At 46.2% G+C, this 11,536-nt stretch overlaps 1 protein-coding gene and 1 pseudogene across 9 annotated transcripts in view; both read left to right on the forward strand.

Moving 5' to 3' along the window:
• The window catches only part of LOC105721451 (butyrophilin subfamily 3 member A2), a 31,997-nt gene extending 20,470 nt beyond the window's left edge, over positions 1-11,527 (forward strand). For 8 of the 9 annotated variants that reach the window (XM_064363089.1, XM_064363090.1, XM_064363091.1 and 5 more), the window contains 6 exons: positions 2,087-2,287; positions 2,461-2,481; positions 2,572-2,598; positions 3,469-3,515; positions 3,908-3,934; positions 5,464-5,553. In XM_064363089.1, the coding sequence (XP_064219159.1) occupies positions 2,087-2,287; positions 2,461-2,481; positions 2,572-2,598; positions 3,469-3,503 (284 nt within the window). In that variant the 3' untranslated portion in view covers positions 3,504-3,515; positions 3,908-3,934; positions 5,464-5,553. Of the gene's footprint in view, positions 1-2,086; positions 2,288-2,460; positions 2,482-2,571; positions 2,599-3,468; positions 3,516-3,907; positions 3,935-5,463; positions 5,554-11,439 lie in introns of those variants that run through there. The other variant, XM_064363088.1, reaches the window with a different exon arrangement.
• Positions 3,916-7,198, forward strand: LOC135269273 (butyrophilin subfamily 3 member A3-like; annotated as a pseudogene).
• Positions 11,528-11,536: the final 9 nt, after the last annotated feature.

An 11,536-nucleotide genomic window follows, 5' to 3' on the forward strand; every position in this document is an offset into this window, starting at 1 on the left:
CACTTGATCCCAGGAGGGGGAAGTTACAGTGAGCCGAGAGCAGACCACTGCACTCCAGCCAGGGTGACAGAGCAAGACTCTGTCTCAAAAAAAAAAAAAAGAATAAATAAAACAAAACCCTAGTAAAAAAATTTTAACAAAGTTCTTGAATTATTAATTCACAGAAAAGGAAATAACCCACAAAAGAGTGCTCATTCTCACACATTAGGGAAACATATATGAAATCATTTTTCACCTATAATATTGGCAAAAGTCAAAACAAAACTGCATTGGCCAATAACACATGATTATCACAGGAATGTAGGAAGGCAGTGACTCTCAGTCATTTGCTCACTAACTTGCTATATTTTGGGTGTGCATTAGTACGACCTCTATTGGGGGCTCTATAGCAATATCTATCCAAACTACATATTTATTGATCGAAAATTCCACTTCTAGGAATTTATCTGATAGATAAGCTCACATTTGTATGAGATAATCCATGTAAAGTGTTTCTGTTTTTCTGTGTGTGTGTGTGTGTGTGTGTGTGTGTGTGTGTGTGTGTGTGTGTTTTAAGACACAGTCTCAGTCTATTGCCCAGGCTGGAGTGCAGTGGTGCAATCTCAGCTCACTGCAGCCTCTGCTTCCTGGCTTCAAGAGATCCTCCTGCCTTAGCCTCCCAAATAGCTGGGATTACAAATGTGCACCTCCATGCCCAGCTAATTTTTGTATTTTTAGTAGAGATGGGGGTTTCACCATGTTGGCCAGGCTGGTCTCGAACTCTTTATCTCAAGTGATCCATCTGCTTCAGCCTCCCAAAGTGCTGGGATTACAGTCGTGAGCCACCTCACCTGTCCTGTAAAAGATTTCTTATAGCACTGATTATGAATGCACACGCTAAGAAACTGTGCAGACATTCACTACTGGGGAACTTTCATACAAGGGAATACTGCCCAATGGTAAAAGAAAAAATGCAATTTTCTCTACACTAATATGGAAAGATCTCCAGGATATACTTTACACAGAGAAAGCAAGATGCAGAGTGATGTGTATAGAATGCTATTTTTGCAGCCGGGCGCAGTGGCTCACGCCTGTAATCCCAGCACTTTGGGAGGCTGAGATGGGCGGATCATGAGGTCAAGAGATCGAGACCATCCTGGCCAACATAGTGAAACCCTGTCTCTACTAAAAATAAAAAAATTAGCTGGGCGTGGTGGTGTACACCTGTAGTCCCAGCTACTCGGGAGACTGAGGCAGGAGAATTGCTTGAACGCGGGAGGTGGAGGTTGCAGTGAGCTGAGACTGCGCCATTGCACTCCAGCCAGGCGCCTGGCAACAGAACCAGACTCTGTCGCAAAAAAAAAAAAGAATGCTATTTTTGGTTTAAAGAAGAGGAAAAGTAAGAACACATTTTAATTTACTTTTTTTTTTTTTTGGTTCTCTATTGGGTTATTTAGTTTGTATTTTTAAAAATTTACCAAGTGATTTTATAGCACTCACTGTACATCAGGCACTTTATAAGTATTAATTTAATTCTTCTAACCTCAGGAGATTGGTATTATCATTACCCTCATTTTATATTAATAGACTAGGCCAATACAAACAGGGAAGTGAAGTAAGTAGACCAGCCTCACACTGCTAGTCACATGGAGGAGCCAGCACTGAAACCCAGGCTTTCTGACTCCACAGTCCATGTTATTAAGCATCTTATTAAAAAGACTAATGAGAAGCTAATAAGTGGAGGGAGGGAGGACTGGGTGGATGGAAGCGTTGCATGACTTTATGTAGATGTAGTTTTTGAACCATGTGAATGTGTCATCTATTGAAAAAATACTTAGAAACAAATGTGTATGACTCTGCTCAAGGTACTTCCCATGTGAGAGGCAGACATCCCGAGATAAGTAATAGTAGTAGCTTGCAGTGAGGGTTTACCAAAGTCTTCTCTATAGTCCTCTTTAGGGAGACTTTAGGGAGAGAATACTTATTTAACCTTGCAAGATAGATTCCACGCCCCTGACCTGGGCTGAGCAGCTAAAGTTTGGGGCGGTGCAGGCTGGGGAGGCTGAGTGCACCTGGTGCCCCTGACCCACAGCTCTTCCTTTCACAGACCCCTTCTTCAGGAGCGCCCAGCCCTGGATCGCAGCTCTAGCAGGGACCCTCCCTATCTCACTGCTGCTTCTCGCAGGAGCCAGTTTCTTCTTGTGGCGACAGCAGAAGGAAATAATTGCGCTGTCCAGGGAGACAGAAAGAGAGCAAGAGATGAAAGAACGGGGATATTCCGCAACAAAGCAGGAAATAAGCTTAAGAGGTATCCAACATGAGCAGAGAATCTAAGCCCCTGGCCTGCGTGCCCCAGCCTGAAGCTCTCACCCCCGTCCCCACCCTGGCACTGCGTCGTGTTTAAGGTTTGTTTCCTGAAACTCCCCTCACCCATAAGATTTCATCCCTTTTTGTTTTGTTTTTGTTTCGCTTATTTTCCAGAGACACTGCAGGAGGAACTCAGTAAGTTCTCATTCCCCCAGACACCCAGGCACGTCTCCCTGTCCCGACTTTGAGCACCTTGATGACTCTTCCCTGTTCATTCCATTGCAGAGAGGATTAAAATCCAGTACTTGACTCGTGAGTGGCTCTGATGTTTCCTCTGAATTCAAATCTGTGACTCTCTCTGGTTATTTTCTAGCCCATAAGTCTCTTCCTGGGGTTGGGAAGTGGTCTTGGGTCCCTTTACCCAGAAAAACAAAACGAGTGTGACTTTTTGGAGAAACCCCCAGAAGGAGTCTCTCTCTCTCAGGGGGAAAAAAAAAGTCTTCAGTCTCTTTGTACTATGGGCTACAGACCTTTAAGGCCTAAAAAGCCCTAAGGAGTGTCCAGGGGTACACTTCAAAAGGAAGAGGGAGAAGATAAGGTGCATTTTCTGTGGCAGGAACCTCTTACTGTTTTACATAATCTAGAGGCTGTTGAAAAGAAAACACGAACGAAAGATGTGAGAAGTAAGTCAGAAAAGAGAGAGGGAGAAAAGTGTGTCTAGTAAATAGGAGTAGCTGCAGTGGCTCAGTTGGTACCGATTTATCATAGCTGCGTTCAAAAACTAGTCCCTGAAATTGCTCATTAAATTTCCCCAACTCTTTAGAGCGAGGTAGGAAATGATACAGATTGAGAAGGATGGACCTTGTACTCCTATACATACACATATAGACATGGTGACACCTATGCCCACGTACAAGAGTATAGACAGATTCAAAATAGATGAGCTGGACTCCACTGGGAAGGAACTCTCACAGTGCCTGCGCTGCCACTAGCATTCAACCGATGTTCCTAGACTTGACATTAAGTAGAAGGCATGAAGAGAGAATTGAACCTGCATAGTGAGACCACAGGGAAGGGTGGGATGGTCAAAAAGAAAGACTAGATGGATGTGAAAAGAAGAGGAAAGGCCCAACCCAGAAAAGGCAGAGTTCAGGTGACACCTCTACCTTTCTTTCATTGTAGGAAACGAGAAGTCTTTGTCCAATTCTGATGAGTGAGCCTGATGCTCTGTAAGTTTGCTGGGTCACGTGCCATGATCATTTCAACCTTTTCTCTGCTGTGACCCATGGACATTCTCAGTTGTATTGATTAGATCTAACCCAAAGACTCAATTTCTGAGTGGTGGGGGGTTGCTTTCTGCTTTTCTGGGAATCTAAGAGACTCCTGACCCTGCACATCTCCTTGCAAAGCCTGGCCTTGCAGCCTGCACCCCTCAAGACAGAGGGAACAGAGAGCCTGCTATTTCTGAGAAGGTGCCACCCCTGATCCATCAGAGCCGTAGAGGAGGGAAGCTGGACCCTGGAAGAGACTCTGAAGAAAAGGAGAGAAAACATGTAGTGAATGGAGTGGGAAAAAGTACAAAAATACTGACTTTTTCTCCTCTGTGTCTCTTTCCTTTCAGAATGGAAAATGGCCCTCTTCAAGCCTGGTGAGTCAATCACTGTATGTTCCCTGGACCAACAACCTGAGGGAACATATTCCTTTTGCCTCCTCCAACTCTCGTGATTTGGGGAAGAACAGTTCCCATGACTAGCAGAGTTTGGGGTAGGCAACATTAAATCCCAATCAGAAAAGAGGGCCCATAACCAAGGCCCTTCCTGCTGAGAGCCAGAGAACCAGGGAGAATTGCTCTCTTGGGCTTCCTCAGACCTTCCTGGGAAGAAAGATGCATAAAGGGTGGAGCTGAGGGGAAGGAGACACACACTGAGTAATGCTGCAGGGAGAGTGAGGATGGAAATGCCAAGCAGAGGAGGCGATGCCGGCCCTAAGAACTTTGCCCTTCCCTGGCTTCTCATGCCACCTGCTGCCTGTGTCTCCTCGAAGGATTTAATGCTTCCGAGCTTCTGCCTCCACATGTTTAGATGATGATTGCAATCTGTGTTTTGAGGGGGTTGAGGTGAAGACTGAAGGAATAATAAACATGCGTTGGTCAGAAACCTAGTAAGAACGAGATGGCGAGTTCAAACCGGGTGGTTGAAGGTTTGTGGAAAGGAGGGTTAAGGGAAAGCAACAAGGAAAAGTGCAGTGCCCCATGGTTCCCAAGAGTGGGGAGCTGTCTCCACCCCCAGCCTGAGAGGGATGGGGAGGAGAGGCAGTGACTGGAACCCAGAGAAAGGGGTAGCTCAAAGAGAGGGCTTCCTGAGAAGAGTCAGGCCTTGTTAGAGCAGCACCAGCTGCTGCTGGCAGGGAGGAAGCAGGGAAATCAACAGTGAGTCTCTCCTCTCCTTCTCCTTCCAATCTTCTATCAGGGCCTCTCATTGGCCAAACCCAACAGCAAACCAGAGGACAAGGGAGCCCAGTGGCGCTGTCCTTAGAGGACAGATTCTTGGGGCCCAGAGGAGGGTGGGGAAAGCTGCAGGGTGCAGAGTGAACCTGGGGCATATAAGGCCCCGCACAGAGCCCAGCACAGACCCGGCCTTGCAGCTACTAGAGCTTCAAGAACGTCCTTCATGCTCTGCTATGGACTGAGTAAGTAACATGATTACCTTGTACAATGCTAGAGATTCGTATTTTTCAGGTGAGGAAATGCTTCAGATGAGGCTCCACCTTGTTAAGTATATTGGATGTATGGAAAAATAGACTGCAGAAAAGGGGAACTCATTTAGCTCATGAGTGGTAGAGATTGAAAATTAACCTCTGAGTACAAAGCATTAGTGGGCTGAGTCAGTGCGGGGAGGGGAATAAGAAAAGCATAGAAAGAAGAGACTTGTTGCTTCCTGAGGCTGCATCAGGGTGTTGGGTTAGGCAGGTACTGACCTTACTTTCATTTCTCCTCTGAACACAAGACCCCTGGGGCTTTCTCCCATGACATTGATGAGAAAGTCACATTCAGGGCAGGCTAGGGACACCAGGCTCTGGACTCAGGCCTCCTCAGCATGGCCCAGGCCTTGCACGCTGAGGCTCTGAAATCCAGGAAAAATGGCTGACCCCGTGGACACTTCCTCAAACTCTCTGCAGCGGATGTGATTCTGGATCCAGACACAGCAAACCCCATCCTCCTTGTTTCTGAGGACCAGAGGACTGTGCAGCGTGCTGAGGAGCCCCGGGATATGCCAGACAACCCTGAGAGATTTGAGTGGCGTTACTGTGTGCTTGGCTGTGGAAGCTTCACCTCAGGGAGACATTACTGGGAGATGGAGGTGGGGGACAGGAAAGAGTGGCATATTGGGGTGTGCAGTAAGAACGTGGAGAGGAAAAAAGGTTGGGTCAAAATGACACCTGAGAACGGATACTGGACTATGGGACTGACTGATGGGAATAAGTATCAGGCTCTCACTGAGCCCAGAACCAACCTGACACTTCCTGAGCACCCCTAGGAAAGTGGGGGTCTTCCTGGACTATGAGACTGGAGATGTCTCATTCTACAATGCCGTGGATGGATCGCATATTCACACTTTCCTGGACATCTGCTTTTCTGGGCCTGTATATCCTGTTTTCAGAATTTTGACCTTGGAGCCCACTGCCCTGACCATTTGCCCAGTGCCAAAAGGAGTAGAGAGGTCCCTGGATCCTGACCTAGTTGCACCTGCTCATCCTCTGGAGACACTGGTGGCCCCGGGCTTAGCTAATGAAAGTGGGGAGCCTCAGGCTGAAGTAACATCTCTGCTTCTCCCTGCCCAGCCTGGAGCTGACAGCCTCCCCCTTCACAGCAACCAAGCAGAACCATGAGACTGCAGACACACACTGAAGCACTTTACTGATGCTCATTCAATTATTCATATGATAGGTGTTTGAGTTTGGTACCAATGTATTGTCCCCTCATACAGATAAGGAAACTGGGGTACAGAAAAGTGAATTCACTTTACAAAGTAGACATGACTAGTGAACAACAGAGCTGGGATCTATTCATCAATGACTAACATTAGTAGAGAATTTTAAATGTTCTGAGTGCTGTGTTATGAGTTTTAGTGGATGTTACTCCTTTAATCCTCACAACACTCTGTCAGGTAGTCTCATTTTGTGAGTATGGAAGCTGAGGCAGGGTGACATTAAGTAATCTACATAACTCATACAGTAATTTGTGCAGTTGGGAGACGTTCAGCCTCAGTCCCTGGCCACTTGCCCATTCTTTTCCAGCCTGATTCTTCCCCCATGGGAAGAACCCGCCTGTAGTCCTGAGGTTCCCTTCCCAGGACAGCTCCAGGGTGGGGATCATTGTAGGTGGTTGTGGGGTTGACACCCCTATTGACTCCTTCCCAGCTGATGGTCAGAGTCTTAGACCCGGCACTCCTTGGATTAGCTGTGCCGAGTGTCTTGGTTGAGAGAATAACCTCACGGTACCCACATGACACGTGACTTGGAAGGAGACTCGAGGCCATACCCAGTAAATAATGGTGCACAGGTGTGCCCACCCAACAACTGTGCTGAGTGATCATGCAGCCAGAGCCAGGCTTCCTGCAGTCAGGGTTTCCAGGCAGAGCAGATACCCTGAAGATTCTCTGTGATACAGGAAATTTGGATCAAGGAAGCTGGAATTACAGGGATGTCTTTAGTCCCACTGTGGACTCCCTTTCCTGGAAAGGGGTCTGTCCACTCCTTGTCATTGGTGGGTGTTAAACCCATATTCCTTTCAACTGCTGCCTGCTAGGGAAACTGCTCCTCATTATCATCACTACTGTTGTTCCCCACTGTATCCCCTCTACTTGGCATGTGCTTGTCAAGTCCTGGTTATTCGGTAAATTTGTTAATAATGCTTACTCTTCAACCTGGCTTTTTCTAGACTCTGATAAGTCTGCTTAGCACAGCAGAACAGTCCACACACACATTGTACTCACCACAGTTTCAGTTTACCTCATTGCAACATTTGCATGTCACCCTTATTGTATGCGTTTTCTGTTGCTACCATCTGAATTACTACAAATTCATAGACTTAAAGCAACACAAATTTATGATCTCACAGTTCTGTTTGTGAGAAGTCCCACAGGGATCTCACCAGGCTAAAACCAAGGTGTCTGCAGGCTGGATTCCTTTCTGGAGTCTCTAGAGAAGAATCTGTTTCCTTGCCTATTCAGATTGTTGGCAGAATTCAGTTCCTTTCATTTATAGGCCTGAAGTTTCCTGGTTTATAGCTAAGGGCTGTACTCACTTCTAGAAGCTGCCACACCCTGAATCCTAGCATCTTCCTCATCTTCACAGCAGCAACAGTGTCTTCAGGCTCTCCCCATCTTTGAATTTCTCCTAGTTCTTTTCTCCATTGTGTCTCTCTGATTCTTCTTTTCTTTTCCTTTCTTTTTCTTTCTTTTCTTCACTTCTTTCTTTTTTCTCCTTTTCCTCCTTTCTTTTTTCCTTCCTTCCGTCTTTTCTTTTTTTGTGTCAGGAACTCGCTCTGTCATCCAGGCTGGAGTGCAGTGGCGTGATCTTGTCTCACTGCAAACTTTGTCCCCTAGGGTCAAGGAATCCACCCACCTCAGCTTTCTGAGTAGCTGGGACCACAGACCCACACCACCATGCATATAATTTTTTTTTTTCATTGCAGAAACAGGGTCTTTCCATGTTGCCCAGGCTGGTCTTGAACTCCTGAGCTCAAGCTATCTGCCCACCTCTGTCTCCCAAAGTGCTGGGATTATAGTCATGAGTCAATGTGCTTAGTCTGCATTTTACTTTTAATGACTCCTGTGATTAAATTCAGTTCACCCAGACACTTTAATCTCTCTATTTTAGGTCTACAATCTTAATTCTGTATAAAGTTCATTTAGCCAGTTTTACATTCTATTCATCAGTTTCTTATAGGATATAGCTCAAAGGGTGGGTAGGAGAGCACTATTCAGCCTGTTACAGTTATTTGGGAAGTGATCCCAGGAAACACAATTGCAGAAATAAACTGAGAAATGAAAGAAAGCCAGTTACAGGAGAAATGGGATAAAGGGTTCACTCACTAGTCCATTACCATGTGGATAACTTGTCTCAATCACTTTTAGGACTCTCTAGGAAACCATATGAAATGTGTGATATAGCTCAGAATCTTCCTAAGAATCACAGGGCATGGGACTTTATACTTCCCATCCTCCTTTGCTTGAATTGGTTGAAGGTTGGCCTGGGAGTGTTAATTCTAATGCACTTTAAGATTGGGCTATGTAACTGCAGAAAAGCAACTATCACTGGTTTGATAAAGCTCTCAGGCAAAGGAGAAGGGAGATACTCACTTGAGGTGGGAAAGTTGTCATCCTTGCGGGGAACTGTGCCTCAGCTATTGGCAAACTGTGATAGGCCGAGAGAATATGTGATGGGACATCAACAGCATCTGTTCTAAGGGCTCTGCCTCTGAGAATATAGTGAATGCCTTTCAAGGTGTCTCTGCGCCCCCTGCACCATATTCATTTAGCATTAGTGACCTCTTGTCTTCCATACACGTCCATATCACGTGGCCCTGCAGCCTCACCACATGGACTAGGTCTGGGATGGACACCTGACCCAGGCTAGGCCCGGGGACCAAGTGACATGTGACCAGTTACACCTGTAGCAGATGTGCATGGGAGCTGTGGGAAGAAATCTCCCATTCATGGTGCGGACTAAAGGATGGTGGACTGCAGAGAACACCAAAGCAGATGAGCAGAGAGGAGGCTCCAGAAGGAGAGTTCAGCCAATCTTCTCATGCTCGGTTCTTTAAGAAGCCCAGTATCATTTCATCTCTTTGAAAAAAATTTGTTCTCTTGAGGTAAGGTAAATGTACCAGTCAATATTGCTGCAGTCCTAATATTTAGAAGCTTACATGACCATTATAACATGTTCAATGATTCTGTGAGTCAGGAATCTAGAATTTGAACAGGGCAGAGTAGGAATGAATTTTCTGTGTGCCAAGATGCCTAGGCCTCCCCTCAGAGTACTCCATAGCTGGAGACGACACACCCATATTACTTTCAAGGACTGGATTTTATTTCAAAACAACTGGGAATCAGTGCACACTCTGGGTCCTGGTTCTTCCAAGATTGGCAGGTACACCAGGTCCATAAAGAACCTTGCTGAAGTGACCCTTCCTGGCTCTTTATCCCTCCTGGGTCAGAGCATGATTGGGTTAGGTCGTTACTTTCTATCTGGGCACACCCTAGTGGAACCTGGTTTCTTGCTAAGCTACCCCATGGTCAACTGATCCTCTTCCTTCTCAGAACAAACGTTTCCCTCCTGCTCAGATAAACCTGGGCAGAGGTTGAAGCCTGGTTTAGCTGGATGCTCTGGCAGAAGCTGCTTCAAAAGCCCTGGGCCTTACTTCTTCAGATAAAAAATATGAAGCCAGATCTCATCCTGGCTGCCCGTGCTCTTAGACCTTTGCATCCTTCTCTTCTTTCCTTTTCCAACAGCTGCCCAGTCCTGGTTGGAATGTTCTAACACTGATGTGTTTACCCTCATAAGCCTCTCAACCCAGAATCCTATTTTAATTATAATCCAGAAACATCAGGTGTTGAGTGAGACTGCTGTATGAGAAAGAGACAGTTCAAGGGTCAGTCCAATAGAAAAAATAGTTCTCAGGGCTTTCTTTGGCTTATTCTCATCAAAGAGCTTTCTCGGCAGAAGGAACCTACTGGATCTTCCTTCCTGGTCCCTGAACTTCTGACCTAGAGTGGCTTAATCCTGCTGCTACCTCTCTCTGGCACTCCACTGCTAATAATTACAGGAGCTGGTCCACGCTGTGATGGGAGTCACATTACCCTGAGCATGTCACTCACGCATTGAACAACAGCTGAGAGCAGAGCTTAGGCCTGGGTCCTATAAGGACAGAGGAATCACATGCTACAGAGGTCTGTCCTGAGGAGCAGGTACTCTAGCCACAGCAAAGACACAGTTGATGCCTGGATAACAATAATAGAAGACACGACATGAGAATAGCAAAAGATGTGGGTGTCAGAAGAGGCTGAGAACACCTCAGGCAGGAGCACTGAGTTGTGCTCAGAGGAAGTAGGCAGGAAGGCTGGGCAGGATTTCAAGGGCAGAGATGGAGCAAAGAATTCAAGTGAAAGGCATGGCATGAGAAAGGGAGCGCTGGCCACAGGGAGTGCAACGTTGTGACGCAAGGCCACTGTGGAGCCATTGCTAGTGTATTAATGCAAAGTTTGGAATTGAATCAGAAGGGAATTGGAGACCTCTAGACTAAGCATTTAGACACTTGAGCGGAATATTCACAACCAGCCATCAGGAAGATTATTCTGGAAGATATTTTTACAATGACAAAATTGGAGCCTTTGGGAGAGGGATTAAGTTTGCGGGAGGATGGAATATGTACCGGGGTGTGTGTGTGTGTCCATTGTAACTAACCTGACCACCTACTTTCTAGAAGGTAAAGGGCAGCTAGAAAGTCTTTGCTCACTTCCATCTTCTGCCCCCACCAGAATGCCACCTCCCTGAGGAAAAGGGTTTTTGCTGCTCACTCAGTATCCTCAGCACCTCTTATCCAATAGCTCTGGAATGAACGACAAGGCCTTCATAACAGCCAGTGCAACTGCTGTCTCCTTTCCTTTGCTACCCCTCCCTCTCCAGCCATGCCTGCTTCCCGCAAGCCCTTCCGCGCTCCGAGCCCAACCTCCAAACCCAGTAACTTGAACAAGAGTCACCTGGGGGCGGCTTATGTTTTCCTCCTCATGTTTCCTCTCCAGCAAAATCACCCTCTACTTAGAGAGGCCTCTCTCCTTGTGAATACCAGCAAAGCCACCAACACTGCAGGGAATCTCAAGGTTTTGTAAAAGAAAGAAGGAAGGGAGGGAGGGAGGGAGGGAGGGGAAGGAAAGAGAGAGAAAGAAAGAAAGAAAAAGAAAGGTAAGAAGAAAAGGAAAAGAAATAGAAAAAGAAGAAAGTGACAGAAAGAGACAAAGGAAGATAAAGAGAAAAAGTTTTTTAAAAGTCTTACTTTCAAACAAAGAAAAAGGAAATAGAAATATCTAATAACCCCCAAAAGGTTATTTGCGGCTTGAGAGTTTTGTTTTTGTTTTCGTATATTCTACCTAGTAACTGCTGAGAAATAAGGCTCGAGACACCATTGGCTGGTTCACCCGCACCCGGCGAATCCTGGGCTCTAAACTGTGCAGTGGAAATCTTCGGACTC

The sequence above is a fragment of the Aotus nancymaae genome, unplaced genomic scaffold (genome assembly GCF_030222135.1).
Source record: "Aotus nancymaae isolate 86718 unplaced genomic scaffold, 86718_ANA_hifiasm-v0.15.2.pri h1tg000051l, whole genome shotgun sequence".
NCBI classification, from domain to species: domain Eukaryota; kingdom Metazoa; phylum Chordata; class Mammalia; order Primates; family Aotidae; genus Aotus; species Aotus nancymaae.